This window comes from Argopecten irradians, chromosome 1 (genome assembly GCF_041381155.1).
Source record: "Argopecten irradians isolate NY chromosome 1, Ai_NY, whole genome shotgun sequence".
NCBI classification, from domain to species: Eukaryota; Metazoa; Mollusca; class Bivalvia; order Pectinida; family Pectinidae; genus Argopecten; species Argopecten irradians.
In genome coordinates this window covers 35,872,475-35,896,884 of record NC_091134.1, presented here as the reverse complement: position 1 = coordinate 35,896,884, position 24,410 = coordinate 35,872,475, and the positions used below count along the sequence as shown (strand labels likewise).

At 34.6% G+C, this 24,410-nt stretch overlaps 1 protein-coding gene across 1 annotated transcript; it reads right to left on the bottom strand.

Moving 5' to 3' along the window:
• Window positions 1-4,391: 4,391 nt before the first annotated feature.
• LOC138325936 (zinc finger protein 76-like) lies at window positions 4,392-24,403 on the bottom strand. The gene is made up of 10 exons (XM_069271960.1): window positions 24,052-24,403; window positions 19,141-19,281; window positions 18,194-18,273; window positions 17,588-17,738; window positions 13,554-13,685; window positions 12,770-12,843; window positions 12,276-12,382; window positions 11,922-11,981; window positions 9,819-9,924; window positions 4,392-8,269 (listed from the first exon to the last, which is right to left on the bottom strand). The coding sequence occupies exons 1-10, from the start codon at window positions 24,267-24,269 to the stop codon at window positions 7,353-7,355; spliced, it is 1,986 nt and encodes a 661-aa protein (XP_069128061.1). The 5' UTR covers window positions 24,270-24,403; the 3' UTR covers window positions 4,392-7,352.
• Between the last annotated feature and the right edge of the window lie 7 nt (window positions 24,404-24,410).

The window sequence follows — 24,410 nt, the reverse complement described above, 5'->3', positions numbered from 1 at the left end:
TCAAAATTTTGCAAGTAGCAATTTGATTGGCCATTTCCAAAGGTCACCTGGACATGATCCCTAATGGGATTTTCTCGGATCCTCTTATCAAACGTAGTGATAATAAGGATCTGCATTTTAATCAGATTGATCACTGTCTATACATGTGTGCAACTTGCCAGGATTATATGTAATGATATATGAAGAAAATTATATCAAGTATCAACCGTGGGTGCGGTGCGCGCGAGGGGGGGGGGGGGGGGGGGTTACGAAAAAATATTGAGGACCTTTGCCCTACCATTACGTGTCATCTTCCTACGCCACTGTTGAGTCACGTTTTGCTGCCAAAAGTTGGTGAATGATCTTAATCATTTTAACAAAAAATAACTCATATAACTTTAAATTCCACAAATCATTTTGTTTTCATTTGAATACCGGTAATTTTTGAACATTTGAATTTTCAGGTCATATGAGCCGAAGGGTCAGGTGATCTATTGCCATCATGCACCTTCCGTCGTCGTGCGCCGTGCGCCGAGCGTAAACTCTCATTCAAACGTCTTCTTCTCAATAACCGAAAGACCCAAGGTACTGATATTTGGCCTGTAGCATGCTTGGATGAAGGGCTTCCAATTTTGTTCAAATGAATGACCATGACCTTCATTCAAGGTCACAGGGGTCAAATAAGCTAAAATCTTTAAACAACTTCTTGTGAATAACCAAGAGGCCTAGAGACCTAAAATTGGGCATGTGACATGCTTGGATGAAGGGCTATCAAGTTTGTTGAAATGAATGACCTTGATCTTCATTCTAGGTCACAAGTGTCAAAAAGGCAAAAAAACTTTTAATGACTTATTCTCAAGAACCAAAAAGCCCAGGATACTGAAATTGGGCATGTAGCATGCTGGGATGAAGTGCTACTAAATTTGTTAAAATACATGACCTTGACCTTAATTCAAAGTCAAAGGGGTCAAATAGGCTAAAATCTTTAAAGAACTTCTTCTCAAGAACCGAAAGGCCCAGGATACTCATATTTGGCCTGCAGCATGCTGAGATGAAGAGCTACCAAGTTTGTTCAAATAAATGACATTGACCTTCATTCAAGGTCACAGGGGTAAAATAGGTTAAAATATTAATAAGAATTCTCCTCAAGAACCGAAAGGCTCGGGGTACTCATACCGGGCCTGTAACATGCTGGAATGAACAGCTATGAGTTTGTTCAAATGAATGACCTTGACCTTCATTCAAGGTCATGGGGTCAAATAGGCTAAAATCTTTAAACAATTTCTTCTCAAGAACCGAAAGGTCTAGGATGCTCATATTGGGCCTGCAGCATGCTTTGATGAAGGGCTATCAAGTTTGTTCAAATGAATGACCTTGATCTTCATTCAAGATTACAGGGGGTCAAATAGGTTAAAATCTTTAGATGACTTCATGAGAATAACTAGGTGCCTAAAGACATGATATTGGGCCTGTGACATGCTGGGATGAAGAGCTACCAAGTTTGTTCAAAAGAATGACCTTGACCTTCATTCAAGATCACAAGTGTCAAAAAGGAGAAAATCTTTAAATGACTTCTTGTGAATAACTAAAAAGCCTAGAGACCTGATATTGGGCCGGTGGCATGCTGGGATAAAGGGCTACTGTTTGATTCTTTTTCTCCCATACTTTTAAGGAACAATTCAGTGAGGCTAATTCGTTACATAACCACGAAGCAAAATATGACATAAATGTATTGTTCTACATTCCTCATGAAACATATGACAAGAAACTGTGACAAATTCCACAACATTGTTAAGTATTTTTATTAATACCATTGAAATTCCAAATCGTTGATCAATACGATTAAACAGGTACAACATGTACGCTGTACCTTTACCCGAGTCAAAGTCACGCACGTTAAACAAATGCAATATATAACCACTGAGGAATTGATGAAATTATTTTTTAGACAAGAACATGTGTGAGCTGTCTTTTCCCTACCCCGGTAAAAGACATAATTTTTTCCCATACTTCATGTTCACAGGGATATCTCATGGTTGCTAGGGAAAAGATTAATAGAATCTTACATGGGCCTGTCAAGTGGACAGGGATATCTCATCCCGAGTGAAAGATTTTGGTTGAGATATCCCTGTCCACTTGATAGACCCATGTTTGATTCTTTTTCTCCCATACTTAGTAGAAAATAAAAACGAAATTCCTGTTTGTTTCCAGCTGTTTTGCATTATGCAGGAATGTCGTTATGCATCAAAATTGATGACGTCATCTACAATGCACGCCGTTGTTACGCTGCATTTATTGATGACGTAACAGAATTGTTTAACGCTTTGAGCTGTCTTCACTCCCTTGTGTATGGGAGAAATCATAATCAGTCACCTTCTCTGGAGTAAGACTTTTAGAATATTTCAGCCCCTATGGTGTGAGAATCTCGACCTGAGGGGTAATATTCTAAGTTGTAAAACACTCATCCCAAAAGGGACGAACCATACACTTTTGATATAAATCAAGAGGTACAAATGCAAAGTATGTTGTGCTTTTCAGACAAAACACACTGGACTCGCCAATAGTGAAATGCTTTTAATGTATGAAATATAATGATCTCATTATGATATACATCAATATAAATAGAATAACAATAATTTAGGAAGTCTTTACTGAGATAATGAAAATGTTCTCCATTGTTAATTGTCTATAAATTTAAATTATTATCAATTAATTAAGTCACTCTTTTTTTCAAGTATTCTTTTCATTACTTCTGTACTATGAAAGTATTTTATCAATCAATTTTAAGTGTCCTTCACTGGTAACTATCTTTCATGAGAAAATCGTTTAAAGATATACCAAATGTCTGAATACAAGCAGAAACATATAAACATATATAATAATATATACTAATAAATATCTCTAATACAAGACAGTTTATCAAATGACAATCTTTATAACATCCAAAACAGAAGTCCTACCAAAGAATTACCTGTTAAAAGAATATTGATTTGTTGAAAAAAAACCCAATATCTTTCTACGAGTCAATAGTAACAACAATTTTTGTGATGAAAACCTCCTGATTTGTTTTTCAATTATTTCTCCAGTAAGCAGACGACCTATAGCAAACATTTATTTGGTGATCAAATTCACCAGATGACTATCACACAAAACATTTACCAGTACTTCAATACCTAAACAATAGTTAAAAAGTCCACTCCAACGAGTCTAACAAGTACATTGGTATATGATATATACATAGATATTGATACACATACAATTATCATGTACAAATCTGAATACAATACAATCACTAAATAACTATCACAATTGATTGTATCATATTGATTCTGCTATACTATCCACAGGGACCTGGCATGAAATGTTGTAACAAACAGTATACATATATATATATATATATATATCATATATGTATGTTGTTGGTTAAATAAATTCGTGACAGATCCCTGTGATACTATCCATCACATAAATTTTAATTAAACATCATAATGTCTCATTATCTGTTTATCCTTCTTACAATGTATCAATGCACACTTTTACATGTAAAAAAAATTGCTATTCTGCGGATGCTATGCAAATACATCAAAGATACCAAGTTACAGTAAGGGTGTATGTTTAAATAAATAATCATTGTTTGTATGAAGAGTAAAATTTTCTGATTGGTTGAGATTTTCTTTAAGACAAAAAATGTTGGTAAATAAAATGTGATGTAACAAATGCAACCTGTAAGTGCATATTAATTTGCTCAAAAAGAATCTCATTTTCAATAAATGCAATATTATTTTTCTTAAAGATTCTTCACCACCGACAAGAATCACACATAATTATAAGTATCGTCCATACCGCATTGTTGATTAATTACTAATTATAACGGAATATTTAAGAGAATCAGAAAAAAAGTATAGTTTAGCATCACAAAGTTTTACAGCCTCTGAATCCCACATCCTGAAATGAATTTGTTAAGGTGATAATGATGTCCTTAAGCTATGTTTAAAGTTTGGTTAGGATTGGATTTACAGTTTTTGAGAATCAGAGCTAAATGCAAGACTTAAAAGGCAAGTCTTATAAATAGTTTAGCATTCCCAAGTTTCACAGAATCCTGCAACAATTACGTGTGTTGAGGTAATTTCTTATGTTTAAAGTTTGGTTAGGATTGGACTTCAACTTTTTGAGAAACAGAGCTAAACGCAAAATTTTAAAGTGAAATGTTAATGACAACGCCGCCGTCATCGGAAAAGTAACACCATAGTATCGCCTTTGTTAACTATCGTCGCGGGCAATGCAAAAATAGGAGCAGATGAATAATTATTTTTCTGCAGTAACAAACATTACTTACTTAACACTATTACATTCTCTGAATAGTTTGAGTTTCTAATTTTAGTTCAATATGAAAAAAACCATGACACTTTAGTTCAATATGAAAAAAACCATGACACTATGTCCTATATGGAATTAGGTACTTATTGCACAGGCAACAAAAGCAAAACTAATTGTTTTATACCCGGTATGTGTTTTTGTAATAATTAGACATATATATGCACGATTATACATCAATTAGTGTTCAAATGATAAATATTATTTATGCTCTGTCGGCGGTGAAGCATCTTTAATGTAAAACAGTCACTCAGATATCAAATGGAGTATTCATGTCATTTTACTTTTAATTTCATAGTGGTATTAAATTTACAGCAATTGCTTTGAAAACATGAACTTATACAGACTGCCGATACTCTGATGAAATTAAAAACAAATAACATTGATGGTTAATTATCACCTTGAAAAACCATGGATTACTGTTCTAAACATTCTAAATGAACTTTGTCATCCATGTGCTATTTAAAATGAAGAGGATAATTATGTATTTCTCATACCAATGAGGTATGGTATATAAGTATTCCCTGGTAATTGCACAAATTCATCACTGTGCTAAACTGTTCAAGATCATGTTTGCACTAAGATTTGATTGCTCCAAAATAAGTGTTTACAGCAATAATGGATCAACATATCATTGATGACTTCATTTAAAAAGTGGTATCATTAATACCGTATATATTACAATTTATAACCTTATAGATACACTTGAATTATTAGAGACATAAATGCTCTTCTCAATCCATATGGAATCAGGATAAGACTTGACGAGACTGAACTGAACAAGAGTGGATGGAACATAATGCAACTTTATAACATGATAGGATGCACATGGGTAACATTTTATTCCTCCTCTCCTCAGTTGTAGACTTGATACATTATACACTATATGTGTATAATGTAACATTATACACTCTATGTGTATAATGTAACTCAAAATAGAAGCTTTTGAGATAAAATCAGTAATATAGGTCACCATGGCTACCTTAATAGCTACACTTTTGTAGTTAACAATTTAATATAGGACTGAATCAGTGCACAGTATATAATAAGCACATGGTACAATAATAAACCCAAATCTGACCAATTTTAATGATTCCATTTCAGATAAAACACTTTTGATAATAATTCAATGAACACTGCACAAACCTGTGTATAAGATACAGATGTATTGAATGTATATATAACATATGGCTTCTTGACACGTGAAGGTACATGTAATGATTTGCACAAAAACTTCAACCAAAGCCAATGTATTAAACCTTTACCGGGGCCAACCAACTATTTTTTCCACAAGCCCTCCATCTTTAGGTTGTGAAATCAAAACTCACAGGGGGAATGGCCAAGTACTGACTGCAGGTTATTTTTCTCCTGGTAATGAATCCACCTGCTAAACCTGGCACATCCTTAAATGACCTGGACAAAAAGCAAAATAAGCCCCAAATCATCCATTTTTACTACGTGAAATGCCTCTTGACTTTTAATACAACACTAGGGGACAAATTAAATCCTTCAAACACTTCAAACATATCTTCAAACAACATTTATGACTAAATATTGGCCATAGTTATATTCAATGCATAAAATTGATGATGCAGTTAAGAATGATAGAACACAGATAATTGGGGGTAATTGAATTGGACAACCCAATGCACGAGGTATGTATAAGTGTTAAGTTAGACCTCTAAAATGATGTATGTACTGAAAATGAGTATGTATGGTTATTAATGACAATTATGCAAGTTATTCAAAGATTTTAATACATTTGTGACCATGGAAAGTTGGTGTATTAGTCGTATGAAGTCTCATCTAGACTATTTCAGTTGATGTTTTTGTTGTTTTTTTTTTTTTAAATCTTATTTGACATTTTAAAGCTTTTGGGACTAATTTCAATTGAATATTGTATCAAAGTAATGAATACTTTGTTATTTGATGAAGAAAATATCTTTGGAAAAACATGATTACTGATGCCATATTTGGAAAAAAATATGATTATTGATGCCATAAAGCTCATGCACCAAGTATACCCGAGAGGAAAAGAAAAAGACTAGCAAAGTTAATTGCCATACCCCAAAACAACACAAGATAAAATAAAAATAAATAAATAAAGTAAGGAATAATATAAAACCTCTGCCATTATAGACAGTAGCACATGTTTAGAGACATTAACCTGGCAAATTATACTCATATCAAGTCATAAGTTTGACAGGTGGTCACCAAGTGCATGGACAAAGTACAATCAGGATTCAATTCCATGATCTGAAAACAATGATCTCCTAAAAACTATGTTGGTTTAATTCTGATACTCGGGCTGGACCCTCGGGCTTCCTTGCACTTAAAGGATTCATGATTCAATCTAATTTATGTCCATGGAGACTAACTTTCTAGTACATTAATGCAAACTTTTAAATCATTATCAACTTATAATTACATGACAATATAATCACAGTGCTGGAGTACAGAATTCATGCAACGAAAGGCCTTCAGAATTGACGATTATTTTGGTGAAAAAAGGGAGAAATTTTCTTTACCAATGTAATTTTCGCATCCCCAAATTCAACCTTCATTTTTAGCTAAAATAGTAAGAACATTATAAAAATTTTGATGGTATCATTCCAGTACATTAATATTCATTGCAAACTTTTAAATCATGGGGGACCTTCTAAAGTTTTGTTTTCAATCACCCTTCGAAAATAAATAATTAAAGTACAGTAATCTGAACTCTTGTCTTAAGAATTTCTAGAATCTAAATTTGTCATTTACACACAGTGTATAGTTTTACTCAATTTGCATTGTTGCAAAAATAAATAAATAAAAACAAATACTTAAGTATCCTCCAATCCATATTTCACAGAGAAATAATATTTCCATAATTCATATCATCGTCAATTTTGAACAGAGTACATTATAGTAATTTTGTATACCTGCTTCTAAATGAATTCCGAAACAAAAAGTGTAAACAGAATCATTATCAGCTACAGCAGAGAAGCCAAGGGGTCACATTAACTTGACGACGACACCGCCACCGGTAAAGTCACTGTTAGTTGGTTAGAATCAATTAAATCTGACGGCATTATAAGTGAACTGGATTCCCTACGGTGTGAGTGTGGGTTATCCTGAGATCCAGGTGACAGTGCCACAGTGATCGGATTCACAGGGGTCATAGCTATCGGTATAGCTGTATAAGAGCTTCCACTCCCCCGATCTGGGGCAAACGTTGTACGATTATCACAAGAATTCTCTTCTTCTGAACGCTCCTTCTTACAGTCACACACGATTGTAATGGGTGGAAGCGTCGACGGTGTGGAAATGTTCTCTGAGGTTTGTGGCAGTACGACTCGCGCTTGCTGGTCTGAATCGCCACCATTACTAGTGATCACACGGACAGAAGGCACCACATTTCTGGAAGAAACTCCAATCACTGGACCTCCCACCACAGACTGTCCAAGGTTGGCTACAGAGGGCGCCACCAGCTGTAGAGCACTTTCTGACTGAACCTTTGGCCCATCTGGAGTGTTAGCAATGACCTTTGTGATGAGGTAATGTTGTACTGTGACAGACTGCTGTGAGTTATCCGCTTTCTGACTGACCACAGGTTCTGTAGTGGAGGGGGCAGTGGTAGTATCTGTAGCTGGAATTAACACCTGTACGACTGGAGAGTCCTTGTTAGCCTGCGCCGTATTACTGGTGGCTGGAATGGTGCCCATGGTCTGGATTGTAGTGTCCAGTGGATTTGTGTCGGGGATAGCTATGACTGGTACAGGAGTGTCTTCTGTTACTTGTAAAGGAGCCACAATTGGCTGAGGCAGATTGATGACCGGCTGGACACTATAAACCTGCTGAGACATATCCCCAGCTATGGCTATCGTCTGCTCTGCCACCGGCCCTAAGACATTGTTCCCCTGTATTACAGCTAACCCTGAAAACAAACACACATATTCAGCATATATGATATACAGTCGAAATTGTTTTAAGAGACCTTCCAAAGGAGATTGAAAAATAGGTCACATATGACAGTTGGTCTCTTAATTGAATCACCCCTTTCGAAACAATTAAATACATGTATCAATGTATAATGTGGGACATGTCTTGACAGTTTTGTTGTACTAAAAACAGTCACAATAATAGGAAATTATTAAATATATAATATATCACATAATTTAATACACCTTTTAATTATGTATTTAATTTTAGGCACTTTTATTTTTCAATTATCTATTTATTTTTTATTTATCTTTCTGTTTTTATTCATGAATAAGATTAAAAATTTCTAAAACAAATATTTGTTTAGGCCTACCACTTATATATCATAATTAGCTACAAAATTACAATGTATTTAAAAGCAGAAAAAAAAATAACAATAGTTTTTAATGTTTTTTTTTTAATTTTCTTTCATCATTTTATTCATTTATTTTATAGATAAAAAAAATGGAAAAAAAATAGTGTGAAAAAAATAATTTAAAAAAAAATATCCGGAAATCAGCTATTTCCGACTCCTCTGTTACTATCTCCCAAAATGGCTACCATCATGCTTAGCTACACTGATACATTTTCAGTACCATATTTCTACATTCATGTCGTTCTTATGTGAGTAAATCATTGTTCATCATTATTTTAGTTGGTTTTGGAAGTGATTATTCTTGATTTTTATCACAAACATCGTGAATAAATAGCACATTTTCCTTGCAATATCCAGCTCAGACATGCAGACGGCTTCGGCCATCGGTACCGAAGCCGAGAGACTTCATGCATGAATAAGTGCTAATTTATGTCAAAGTGAACACCTCGTGTATATAACCAAGCCATATGGATAGCTCTTTTGTCTTGCCTTAATGGGGCTGGGTTGGAAGCCCTACAGGATAGTTAACTGGCTTGGCTTTATATATGAATAGAAGACAAATGCATGTGTGATTTGGGTCGTTAAATACAGAACATCGAGTGTCGTTGGATCCTAAAAGTATGGTCACTTGTCGCATAAGACAGACGGTCGTTTAATACAGATAGATTATATAGTAATTTTCGTTGAGAGGAATAATTTAGGTCGTTTAAGACAGAAGGTCGCTGAATTCAGAAGGTCGCTAAGGCAATTTTGACTGTACATGTAAATGTTATTAATTGAGCATATGGTTAAAAAGTAAGTAATTTTATCACTAACCTTGAAACTAAATCTTTATGGAATTTAAAGTTCAATGTGACGGAAAAACCAAGCGATTTTGTTTCCTCATCTTCATAGCCTATTATCTTGTTAATTTAGTGATTACCGGTATTACACATTTTGGCATAAAATGCTACAAAAGTTTAAGTGATACAAACAAATGTATAAATAAGAGACTAACTTCTCAGTGAAGTGTAGCTATAGATAGATTATGTAATTAAAAGTTTATTTAACAAGTAACTTGCTTTTAAAATATTGATTTTGTAAGATAATGCAGTTTTTTAAGTTCTAAAAATAGAACAAATTGTCTTACCAGGTGCTTCCGTTGTCCCTGTGACCCTTGCCTCATCCTGGTTGTAATCGTTGGCAATGGAGTTCAGAAAATCCTCTATACTAGTGCTGATGTTACTGCCAGGATTCTGCATCAAAATAAAAACAAAATCTTAACTATCATTGTATCTGTTACAATATAGATCCAGGAAAAACCATCCACATATGAATACAGGTAAAGTTCATGCGATCAAATTTGTAAGGAAATGTTTAGGACAATCTCACCTGAAAATAGGAAACAAGAGATCCCAGAGGGATCTTGGCGCCCACCAAAGAATGATCGTTGTCTGACAAACGAAAGACGGATCTTTTCTCTGCTTTTCAAACTTTTACTACGTATTACAACATATGAAATTTGAGCAAGATCCTTTGAGTAATTTCTGAGATTTATAACAGTGACAAACTTCAATTATCAAAATCTAAGATGGCTATCTGTCGGCCATCTTGTTCACCGATCGGTCCCAAAATGCAATATGCACATCTAGACCCCTAGGGGAGCCTGCACATGAAATTTGAGACAGATCCCTTCAGTACTTCATGAGAAATAGCGGTAACAAATTTCAATTGTCAAATCCAAGATGTGTCCTGTCGGCCATCTTGTTCATCAATCGGTCCCAAAATGCAATATACACAACAAGACCCCTAAGGGAACCTGCACATGCAATTTGAGACAGATCCCTTCAGTACTTTCTGAGAAATAGCGGTAACAAACTTCAATAGTCAAAATCCAAGATGGCGTCATGTCGGCCATCTTGTTCACAAATCCGTCCCAAAATGCAATATGCATAACGAGGGACCTAGGGGAACCCTCATGTGAATTTTGAGACAGATCCCTTCAGTACTTTCTGAGAAATAGTGGTAACAAGCTTTAACTATCAAAATCCAAGATGGCGGCCTGTCGGCCATCTTGTTCACCAATCGGTCCCAAAATGCTATTTGCACAACTAGACCCTTAGGGGAACCTGCACATGCAATTTGAGACAGATCCCTTCAGTACTTTCTGAGAAATAGCTGTAACAAACTTCAATTGTCAAAATCCAAGATGGCGTCATGTCGGCCATCTTGTTCACCAATCGGTCCCAAAATGCAATATGCACAACTAGGGCCCTAGGGGAACTTGTACATGCAATTTGAGAAGAATCACTTTGGTACTTTCTGAGAAATAGCAGTAACAAACTTTAACTATCAAAATCCAAGAAGGCGGACTGTTGGCCATCTTGTTGACAGATTGGTCCCAAAATGCAATATACACAACTAGACCCCTTTGGAAACATACATGTGAAATTTGAGAGAGATCCCTTCAGTACCTTCTGAGAAATAGCGGTAACAAAATTATCTATCAAAATCAAAGATGGCTGCCTGGCAGCCATTTTGTTGACCGATTGGTTCCAAAATGCAATATGCACAACTAGGGCCCTAGGGGAACCTACATATGAATTTGAATAAGATCCCTACAGTACTTTCTGAGAAATAGTGGTAACAAGAATTGTTAACGGACGGAAGGACGGACGACAGACTACGGACAAAAAGCGATTTGAATAGCCGACCATCTGATGATGGTGGGCTTAAACGTAAGTTCAGTGTGAAACATTTGACCGGAAAATTTTGACTATGTGAATTTGACTGGAATTGCACATGAAAGTTTTCCTTAATTCACATTTTAACTTCAAGTTCACATTATTTAGCTAGAATTTACCCAAAAAAGTCAATCAATCCATTATGATGACTACTGGCACATGTATTTCTTAAAGAATAATCATTCAAAATGGTTAATATATTTGGCATGAATAATTACTATGTACTTCAAAAATATACTGGTGATCCACTTCTTCTCATTGGCCCAAAAGGATCAATCACCTGGCACGTTAAGGCAAATCTATATATTGAAGTGTGTTGTCCTATATAATATTTGAATATGTTTTGATAGTAACAGTCAAAGTATCGAAAATAGGTGGTCCACGGAAGTAAAAGCACAACTAGGACACTAGCCTGATACCAACAGACATAAAGTTTCATTGAGACAAGCTGATGCTACCTGGTTTATGACACAACCAGATAGATTTTTGCTCTAAATCTCATTACTTACTTGGTAATTATCTTCGTATGTCGTAGTCTGGTCTGCAGGATCAATCTGGATGACGTTTGTCTGCAAAGACATAGAATCAATGCTACAGATATATGTCACCATCTAAACAGAGCAATAAAAGTCAAATATAAACTGTCTACAACCACACCATAATACACATGAGTACCATATTTTTTAAAGTAGTGACATATGACATCATTGTATTTCTGGAACATCTATCATTTACTGTTTCTATAACATTAGCGCGAAGAGTTCTGTCAATTTGACCCATTCAATAAGTTGTGTTAGGGCAAGCTGACAGTCCGAAATCCCTCTCTATATTAAAACATTAAATTGAATAGATACGGTATATACCTCCCCACTGTCCGACCTTGCGTGACGAGTCATATGTGACTTCAGACTGTGATTGGTTGTGAAAGTCTTGGCACATCCATCTTGTTGACACGAGAAAGGTTTCTCTCCTGTAAATAACAAAAGTTTTGTAAATTTACCTAATATAGGAAATTTTCACATAAAACACAATATTTCTTATTCCTTACAACAAGCACAAAAGTCATGTCATTTCATTAGATATCTTGGGTAAATATTACAGCTTTATCTATAAAATATCATGGTAAGGCAAAGAGCACTTACGGTGTCCATAATGCTGGCTAACAGGTAAAAAGCTACTAAAGACTAAGAATTCAGCACAAAAGTTGAAAAAAACCTCTTTCTGCTAGAAACTTATTTTGAAAGCATCCGTTCTTATTCTTTAGTCTTCAGAGTCTAACATATTCAAAATGTTTAGTCAAGAATCAACGAATGAGAATGAAAATGTCAAGAACATGTAAAAGTTACCAGTATCTTACCTGTGTGTGTGCGATGATGCGTTTTCAAATGGTGACTAGCAGCAAAAGCTTTTGAACACCCATCTTCTTTACATCTATAAAATGGTCATGATACTGTTACTATTGCCATCTTTAAAACTGACTACATGTATATCAAAGGTAGACATTTAACTCCACTTATCATGGTATTGTTTATCACAAATTACCTGCTGTAAAAAGAAGATAATAAAATTCTGTTAAGATTTCTTCTTTATCTTAATTCTTTGATTAGATGAGTCTAACAATTGTCTTAAACAAGGGTTAACACAAATGGTTTAACTGGTATGGGTCGGTATATGACTTCTTACACAAATATTTCACAGGTATAGGTCGACGGTATGGGTACTTATACAAATGGTTTCACAGTTATGTGTCAGTATGACAACTGACACAAATGGTTTCACAGGTATGGGTTGGTATGACTAATTACATACACAAATGGTTTCACAGTTATGTGTCAGTATGACAACTCACACAAATGGTTTCACAGGTATGGGTTGAAGGTATGACTACTTACACAAATGGTTTAACAGGTATGGGTCGGTATGACTACTTACACAAATGGTTTAACAGGTTTAGGTCGGTATGACTACTTACACAAATGGTTTAACAGGTATGGGTTGTTATGACTAATTACATACACAAATGGTTTCACAGGTATGGGTCGAAGGTATGAATACTTACACAAATGGTTTAACAGGTATGGGTTGGTATGACTACTTACACAAATGGTTTCACAGGTATGGGTCGGTATGACTATACTTACACAAATGGCTTTTCACCAGTATGGGTTCTTATGTGTTTCCTCAGGTCACTTAGTGTGGTGAAGTACTTTGTACAGCCATCTTCCTCACAGTTGAATGTATTCCCAGAATGAATCCTCTGATGTGCCCTCAATCTACAAGAATATTTCATATCTTAAAATGATATCAGTAAATTGTGGTTAAATAGTTACATAAGTGAAACAGACACAACATATTGATGTTTTTCAATATAACTTTGTATCATTTTTTTTCAAATATTGATGTATTTCAAAGTACATGTATCTCTTTTCTTTTTTGCAACATTTATTTTACAGAAAACATGATATTCCAAAACACAAAGAAATTACAGTAAATGATTCACTGACTACATAAACACACATGATTACCTATAAATGTTTGAAGGACTAGAAATACAGTAAATGATGTCACTGACTACAAAAACACACATGATTACCTATAAAGTGTGTTGAAGGACTTATGAAATGACAATAACTGATGTCACTGACTACATAAACACACATTACCTATAAAGTGTGTTGAAGGACTTATGAAATGACAGTAACTGATGTCACTGACTACATAAACACACATTACCTATAAAGTGTGTTGAAGGACTTATGAAATGACAGTAACTGATGTCACTGACTACATAAACACACATTACCTATAAAGTGTGTTGAAGGACTTATGAAATGACAGTAACTGATGTCACTGACTACATAAACACACATTACCTATAAAGTGTGTTGAAGGACTTATGAAATGACAGTAACTGATGTCACTGACTACATAAACACACATTACCTATAAAGTGTGTTGAAGGACTTATGAAATGACAGTAACTGATGTCACTGACTACATAAACACACATTACCTATAAAGTGTGTTGAAGGACGTATGAATTGACAGTAACTGATGTCACTGACTACATAAACACACATTACCTATAAAGTGTGTTGAAGGACTTATGAAATGACAGTAACTGATGTCACTGACTACATAAACACACATTACCTATAAAGTGTATTGAAGGACTTATGAAATGACAGTAACTGATGTCACTGACTATATAAACACACATTACCTATAAAGTGTGTTGAAGGACTTTTGAAATGACAGTAACTGATGTCACTGACTACATAAAAACACATTACCTATAAAGTGTGTTGAAGGACTTATGAAATGACAGTAACTGATGTCACTGACTACATACACACACATGATTACCTATAAAGTGTGTTGAAGGACTTTTGAAATGACAGTAACTGATGTCACTGACTACATAAAAACACATTACCTATAAAGTGTGTTGATTGACTTATGAAATGACAGTAACTGATGTCACTGACTACATACACACACATGATCACCTATTAAGTGTTTTGAAGGACTTATGAAATGACAGTAACTGATGTCACTGACTACATAAACACACATTACCTATAAAGTGTGTTGAAGGACTTATGAATTGACAGTAACTGATGTCACTGACTATATAAACACACATTACCTATAAAGTGTGTTGAAGGACTTATAAAATGACAGTAACTGATGTCACTGACTACATAAACACACATTACCTATAAAATGTGTTGAAGGACGTATAAATTGACAGTAACTAATGTCACTGACTACATAAACACAAATTACCTATAAAGTGTGTTGAAGGACTTATGAAATGACAGTAACTGATCGATGTCACTGACTACATAAACACACATTACCTATAAAGTGTGTTGAAGGACGTATAAATTGACAGTAACTAATGTCACTGACTACATAAACACAAATTACCTATAAAGTGTGTTGAAGGACTTATGAAATGACAGTAACTGATGACACTGACTACATAAACACACATTACCTATAAAGTGTGTTGAAGGACTTATGAAATGACAGTAACTAATGTCACTGACTACATAAACACAAATTACCTATAAAGTGTGTTGATTGACTTATGATATGATAGTAACTGATGTCACTGACTACATAAACACACATTACCTATAAAGTGTGTGTTGAAGGACTTATGGTATGACAGTAACTGATGTCACTGACTACATACACACATTACCTATAAAGTGTGTTGAAGGACGTATGAATTGACAGTAACTGATGTCACTGACTACATAAACACACATTACCTATAAAGTGTGTTGATTGACTTATGAATTGACAGTAACTGATGTCACTGACTACATAAACACACATTACCTATAAAGTGTGTTGAAGGACGTATGAATTGACAGTAACTGATGTCACTGACTACATAACCACACATTACCTATAAAGTGTGTTGAAGGACGTATGAATTGACAGTAACTGATGACACTGACTACATAAACACACATTACCTATAAAGTGTGTTGAAGGACTTATGAAATGACAGTAACTGATGTCACTGACTACATACACACATTACCTATAAAGTGTGTTGAAGGACGTATGAAATGACAGTAACTGATGTCACTGACTACATACACACATTACCTATAAAGTGTGTTGAAGGACGTATGAATTGACAGTAACTGATGTCACTGACTACATAAACACAAATTACCTATAAAGTGTGTTGATTGACTTATGAATTGACAGTAACTGATGTCACTGACTACATAAACACACATTACCTATAAAGTGTGTTGAAGGACGTATGAATTGACAGTAACTGATGTCACTGACTACATAACCACACATTACCTATAAAGTGTGTTGAAGGACTTATGAAATGACAGTAACTGATGTCACTGACTACATAAACACACATTACCTATAAAGTGTGTTGAAGGACGTATGAATTGACAGTAACTGATGACACTGACTACATAAACACACATTACCTATAAAGTGTGTTGAAGGACGTATGAAATGACAGTAACTGATGTCACTGACTACATAAACACAAATTACCTATAAAGTGTGTTGATTGACTTATGATATGATAGTAACTGATGTCACTGACTACATAAACACACATTACCTATAAAGTGTGTTGATTGACTTATGAAATGACAATAACTGATGTCATTGACTATATAAACACACATTACCTATAAAGTGTGTTGAAGGACGTATGAAATGACAGTAACTGATGTCACTGACTACACAAACACACATTACCTATAAAGTGTGTTGAAGGACTTATGAATTGACAGTAACTGATGTCACTGACTACATAAACACACATTACCTATAAAGTGTGTTAAAGGACTTATGAAATGACAGTAATTGATGTCATTGACTACACAAACACACATTACCTATAAAGTGTGTTGAAGGACTTATGAAATGACAGTAATTGATGTCATTGACTACATAAACACACATTACCTATAAAGTGTGTTGAAGGACGTATGAATTGACAGTAACTGATGTCACTGACTACACAAACACACATTACCTATAAAGTGTGTTGATTGACTTATGATATGATAGTAACTGATGTCACTGACTACATAAACACACATTACCTATAAAGTGTGTTGAAGGACGTATGAAATGACAGTAACTGATGTCACTGACTATATAAACACACATTACCTATAAAGTGTGTTGAAGGACTTATGAAATGATAGTAACTGATGTCACTGACTACATAAACACACATTACCTATAAAGTGTGTTGATTGACTTATGAATTGACAGTAACTGATGTCACTGACTACATAAACACACATTACCTATAAAGTGTGTTGAAGGACTTATGAAATGACAGTAACTGATGTCACTGACTACATAAACACACATTACCTATAAAGTGTGTTGAAGGACTTATGAAATGACAGTAACTGATGTCACTGACTACATAAACACATATTACCTATAAAGTGTGTTGAAGGACGTATGAAATGACAGTAACTGATGTCACTGACTACATAAACACACATTACCTATAAATTGTGTTGAAGGACTTATGAAATGATAGTAACTGATGTCACTGACTACATAAACACACATGATTACCTATAAAGTGTGTTGAAGGACTTATGAAATGATAGTAACTGATGTCACTGACTACATAAACACACATGATTACCTATAAAGTGTGTTGAAGGACTTATGACATTCTCTCAGCTCACACTCGTACGGCTTCTCTTTGGTGTGGACTCGAACATGGATCTTTAGACTGTAGGATGTGAGGAAAGACTTTCCACACCCAGATTCATTGCAGACAAACGTGTATTCACCTGTGGATAGAAACATCTATAGGATACAAACAAAATCACATTAACACCTTAGTAGTTGCTTCCCATTTTGAATGCATTTCAGATTTGCCCCTTAGCACCAGTAAAAAGTCATTGATTAATGAAATTTGATGTATCAGGGTCTGATTCCACAGAGCTTTCCAAGTACATGTACTTTGTGTATCTTTTGAACAATCCTATAAACATTCTCCTTATCATTATCATTTATCAGTTTTCGAATGTTTTCTTTGGTTTACTACAAAGCTAATTACATAAATTACTTACTGCATCTGTTTACATTTAACTGTACAAGTTTTATGATATACTTGCTCTAGGTAACATATGAAACACTAGATCCATTTACCGTATGAATTTATTGATGTGTTTTTAGGTTTTTTGCTGTATTTTAGTAATTCCCTACTATGCTGTATGTATAAATTAACCTTGTATTGTTTTACCTTTATGAGTTTTCTGATGTGTTCTGAGGTTCCCTGGTGTGCTGTAAGTACGCGGGCACCCAGTATAGTTGCACTTATACCTGGAAAAAAACCCAGTAAGACAGAGCTCACAAAGCATGAAAGACATCTCATGGATACAATACAAATAAGGAACAAGAGGCCCAATGGAGCTTAGTGGTCATCTGGCTATATAAATACAATACAGATGACCTAAAAATGTGATACAACAGAATATGCATGATGTATTTTTTATAATTTTCATTAACAAGGGGCCCAGAGGGCCTGTATCACTCACCTGATTTGTAATGACAAGTAATGTTTTGAATACAGGTTCATTGTTATTTCCTGAAGGAAAATTGAATATTTACCTCTACTTCCCCTTCCGGGCACCATCCCTCCTGCCCCCAAGTGGTCAGAGCCAAAATTTATACAAACTCTGTTCCCCTTCCCCTAAGGATGTTTCTGGCCAAATTTGGTTTCAATCCATGATGAACTCTAGGACTAGTGGCAATTTATAGGATTAACCTTTATTTCCCCTATTGGGCCCCACCCCTCCTGCCCTCAGAGGGTCAGAGCCAAAATTTATACAAACTCTGTTCTCCTTCCCCCAAGGATGTTTCTGGCCAAATTTGGTTTCAATCCATGAAGAACTCTAGGACTAGTAGCGATTTATAGGATTAACCTCTATTTCTCCTATTGGGCCCAGCCCCTCCTGCCCCCGGAGGGTCAGAGCCAAAATTTATACAAACTATGTTCCCCTGCCACCAAGGATGTTTCTGGTCATATTTGGTAAGAAACCATGAAGAACTCTAGGACTAGTAGCGATTCAAAGGAAATGTTGACCCTTTGGGCCAGGTGAGCTAAAAATTAAAGATGAGATAGGATTAGCAAAACTGAAATGAAGCATAATTTTCAATATTGGAAAAACATAATAGATAAACGAGTACCTGGTAACCTCCAATAGTTTAGTATTTGGATCTCTGCTTTCCATGGTAATTGTTGCATGACTAGGGTTGGAAGGCATGCGGTTTTCACCAGGATTTATCTGCATTAGAATCTGGTCCTCTGATATTGTATGCTGGATATATCTACAAAAACAAAACATGTGCCTAACTATCTGTTTGTGATGAATTAAAGGATTTGTGCAGTCAAAAATGATAATTTCATTTTAGTTGGAAATGGCTTTATAAGCACATGTAGAAACCTCTCTGTGCCGCGCGCGACCGGAATAACCCATAAGAAGTCGATATCGAGGTCCAAAATTCTGGCCGCCCAATTATGCATATTTTCTAGCTCTAAACCATGTGACGACACAATAGTCCATGGTTTATAGCTGTACTATAACTGGTGTGCTATCACTTACATCGACGGTCACAGGAAAAGCCGAATAACGATTTTTATGATTACTTTTGAGTGAAGTTAATCGTATAATAACTTTGGCTTGAATGTAAATAACTAAAAGAGTGAAATTCGATGTTTCAAATACTCTAATTTATGCTCTAATAGCAGGTATCTTCATGTACTTATGAAAGAAAATCTACACAGAAATAAAAGTTTCGGATTTTTTGTCGAGGAGTTCAGCAACGAATAAGCTTTAATTAGATAATATTTTCCTATAGTCTGTATCTTTGATACATTGTGAATTACAAAGTTTGTGACTGTAAAATGAAATTTTACGTACATGTAGCAATTTAGGAAATCCTTGATTAAAGTATTGACGTACGTACACACCTATGATTGATCATTACAAACATTGTGTTGTGTGTTGTCAACCGAAGAAATTGAGATACATTTATTACAATACCGTAAAACGTTTCAACATATGGTAGAAAGAATTTATTTTTGATATTATAAAAGATCTAAAAATTGAGATATTAAACAAAACAAACTATTTTTTCAGACCGTGCGGTCGCTTTCAATTTTTAATCAATATACGAGTAGATACTCCGATATAGATATATAATTAGCCATGCCTTTAGTTTGATGGTTATGTAATACCTGGACCAGGATGTTGTTTACCTGTACACAACGCCATTCATCGAATTCACCTGTAATTACCTGGCCGCGGGCAATTTGCTATTCGGTGGACTATATCGGGTATTTGCTATTGTCTTACTGTCAATCAGGTTAGGACATCTGTTAATTGGATTGTGGTTTGAATTATGAAAACCCCATACATCTATGCTCTAGGTTTTTTATTGTCACCTCCATTTTAAAAATGAAGATGTAAAAGCAAATGGAAATAAAATATCCCTGATCATACCTAGGATATCTATATGTCGTACACAGGTAAAACAATAATGGAAGTTGACTTATTCAGAAACAAAAATGGTTCTAAGAACTATTTCAACTAAAGATTAAACTTTAAACATTATTCCAGTCTAATACTGTAATTACGGAATCGTGGCATATCTATATAGCAATCTAACGTAATTTCTAAGGTATTAGTAAAACTTCTAAGCATGTATTTTCACCGTTTCGAATCTACATGTATAGTCATACAAGAAGGGTTACAGCATTAGCACACTAATTATATATAAATATACTTATTTTAATATCACTTAGTATATTTTTGAAAAGGTACAAGATATTATATCTATTTATAATGCCTGTATACAAGTAATATCATTTTTCATTTGAACACTATATGTGGTTACTTTTTGGATTATACGATAAATGTTCATATATCATACTATTAAATTTCGGTATGATATACAAAAGGATCGACAATGAATATACTATTTTAAGGATTTAGTATGATTTTGAAATAATGAATTTAAATCTACACTTATACTGTAATTAAGAAACATATATCAGAAATATCATTGATGTATTTCTGCTTTTTAGTAAACGTTAAAGATTCAAAGGCAACAATATAGATATACATATTATTTTCGGTATAAGTTCGGTACTGTTACTCCAATATCACATAACTGATAACCGTCCAAATTTTATTTTTACTCAAAAACTGTGCCGTGTTTGCATCGTTGTGGCAGAAGTTTGAAATAAAAGCATGGATTCTAGATATATTCATGCTAAATTTTGGGATTTTACTCGTAAAAAGATAGCGTTACATTATACTTTTTTTTATTACACAGAAATTTACATAATATGCTATCTAAATCTTAGTCCAGACTGATCCGAACATAATATTAATATCGCTATCGAATTGGACTGATTATCTAATCTAAAGTTAGATATATTCTTGTTTGAATGTTTGAAATGGTGTAAATGGAATGTTTTGAAACTGAAAATATCTTAATCATAAAGCTAGAATAACCATTTACTCGAAAAAATCAAATTGTAGATCTAACGTATACGTGTATGTGCTGTATAGATGTATAGTACTAGGCTTGATTTTTAATAATTTTTCAAATCTCGTATTTTCTTAAAAAAATCACATAACTGTCATATATACTCATCAGTCCATCCACCAAATACAAAAGCTGTATGACAACATCCATTTTCATTGAGTTGGTCCCCTGTGTTTATAGTCTATGAAAAGTATTTGCTTCCATCAAAACTGTAAACCCAGAAAAAGATTTTTTGAAATTTTAGTAATTTTGACCCTGTTTGGCCCCGCCCCTCTGGTCCCCCAGGGGGTCAGCGAGGATCGATATGGATGTTAAAATGTTATATCTCAGGCTAATAATTCTAATCAAGTGTGATTCATTTCCTATGAAAACTAAGCAAATAATTTTCATAAATGTGTTTTTCTATATAAACTGAAGTAAACATGCCCACCTCCTCAGGCGCAGGGGAAAATGTGAGACCCTAGGGTCATATAATTCGCAGTTTTTATAAAAAACCTTTAAGTCAAGACCTTTCCATCCATATAGAGTATTTGATTCTACTATTCCCAGAATTTTAGAAGAAGATTTTTGAAGTTTTAGCCTATTTGACCCCTTTTGGCCCCATCCCTCTGCCCTTAGGGGGGCTACTGGGACCAATATATTAATAATATGGATATGATGTTAAAATGCTATCTCACACTTATAATTCTAACCAAGTTTGATTCATTTCCCATGAAAAATGAGCAAAAATTGCTCATAAATGTGTTTTCCCTATATAAACTAAAGAAAACTTGACCCCATCCCAATGAGGGTAACGTGAGACCCCAGGGTCACATAATTCACATTTTTTATCAAGTACCTTAACTTAAGACCTTTCCAGTTTCCATCTATAAAGAGTATTTGATTCTACCATTTCCAGAATTTCAGAAGATTTTTGAAGCTTTAGACAATTTGACCCCTTTTGACCCCACCCCTAAGGCTCCTGGGGGTAAGTCATGGAAAATTTGATAATAGGATTTATTAGCCATCTCATACTGATAATTCTGACAACATTTGACTCATTTCATATTACAAATGACCAAAAAATGCTAAAAAATGTGTTTTCCCTAGTATATAAACTATAGTAAACTTCCCAGGGGCAAAAGAGAGACCTCAGGATCATATAATTCAGTTCACAATATTTGTAAAGGACTTTAAGACCATTCAATCTATTAAGAGTATTTGATTCTACAACATCTGTGAGTGGAGTTTAAATTTTAGTCAATTTTGCCCCTTTTGGCCCCTCCAACAGCCACCTGGTTTGTGCAAATTTCATTGAAATTGCTTCTGTAGTTTTTGGAGAAGTAGAAAATGTCTCAGGTGACCTAAAAATTCACATTTATGTTTGGTCCAACGAAATCTTGTTTGGTCCCGCTTACTCACAGTCCTTGCCGGTCCGAATGATCAGCCATTTTTTTTCAAGTTTCGCGATGTCTGGAGGAGGCGCTATTATTAGGGAAAATACGGTACATATATGTAGATGACTTAACAGTAAAATCTTATAAGGAAGTTCATGCATGGGTATAAGAACAAGGAAATACATTGCTGGTCTTAATGCCACAGCCAGTAATTGAAACCAGATATAGATAGACAAAATATTTACTAGTATGTCTGAAGTGATGTCAGTACTAAAGTAAAAATAAAGTGAAAATAAATGAAAGTGAAAGTAAGAAGATTAATGGCGATAAAACTCATAAAACTAAGGTTTTTAAGCCTTTTCCATTGATATTTATAGGTTTATTTGCTTTGTATCTTAATTAATAATTAATCTTCACTTTAATATGAAATTTAACAGTTAGATATAGCATTCATCAGTTTCACCTCCAGGTCGAAGTCCCAGAAATTACCAAAATTTTACAAATTATCAACAGGTTGGGCACAACCCTGCATATGGGTAATAGTTACCCATTTGAGTATAACAGTTACCTGTTTGTAGTCATCAATAAGTTACCCAAATGAGTAATTCTGTGAAAAGAAAACGAATAATGTTGTTTTAAAAATCATTATCAAAAAAGGGCATCATAATTTTTAGAATGTCCTACAACTGATCTAAGACTCTTTGTTTCTGTGGGTAAAATATCAAATTCTATTGTCTAACTTTGTTGTAAGATGACAATTTAGGTGCTCTCTGTTGACTATAGTGTACATGCATGTATAGCCATCAGGGAAATTCAGTGCAAATGTCATGGTTGACTGAGTTTTACCTGTGTTCTATTTTTAGCACCATAGTAAGCAATGGAGGTGGTTTAGTTTGCGACTTTTACCAAAAGTTTGTCCCATTTTGATTTACAATGTACTAATTATAAGTTATGTTAGTAATGGTGCCATGTCAAATTTATTACGCCCTTTTTTGATAAAAAAAGTTTAAAACAGCTTCATGCAAAATTCCTAATTTGGGTAACTTATTGATTACTCAAACAGGTAACTGTTACTCAATGGGTAACTGTTACCCATATGCAGGGTTGTGCCCAACCTGATCAATCCATTACTTGCGTTATTTTCCAAATATTTTATTAAAATTTTTACCCATCATTGGAGCCCGACTGTTTCTTTGTCAGTTGTTTATCGGATGTTACACTTGTGGATTCAGTTCCTCCCGATCTGACCTCTTCCCGCTGACTGTCATCCGTATCACCATTCAAATAAACACGAGTGACAGAACTGGTATCGGGTGCGATGTTGTTGTCATCATCGCCTTCAAGCATGTCAAAACCTTCAAAACTCCCCCAGTTTACGTCTTCCATATCTCCAGAGGATTCCGTGATTGAATCTTTAATTTGCTATATACGGAGGTATGATAATGTCAAGAGAATATAGACAAGGCTAGCGTAAAACATGAGAAATCTGTATTTACTGACTTTTCATCCCTGCCTGCCATGACACCG

Bases quoted from the DNA above. Each gene is read 5' to 3' on its own strand.
- LOC138325936 (XM_069271960.1), bottom strand. From the start codon at position 24,269: ATGGAAGACGTAAACTGGGGGAGTTTTGAAGGTTTTGACATGCTTGAA. The intron at 11,982-12,275 runs GTATATACCGTA...ATGTCTTTGCAG, and splicing joins CAAGGTCGGACAGTGGGGAG to ACAAACGTCATCCAGATTGA. The intron at 8,270-9,818 runs GTAAGACAATTT...GTTTGTTTTCAG, and splicing joins AGGGACAACGGAAGCACCTG to GGTTAGCTGTAATACAGGGG.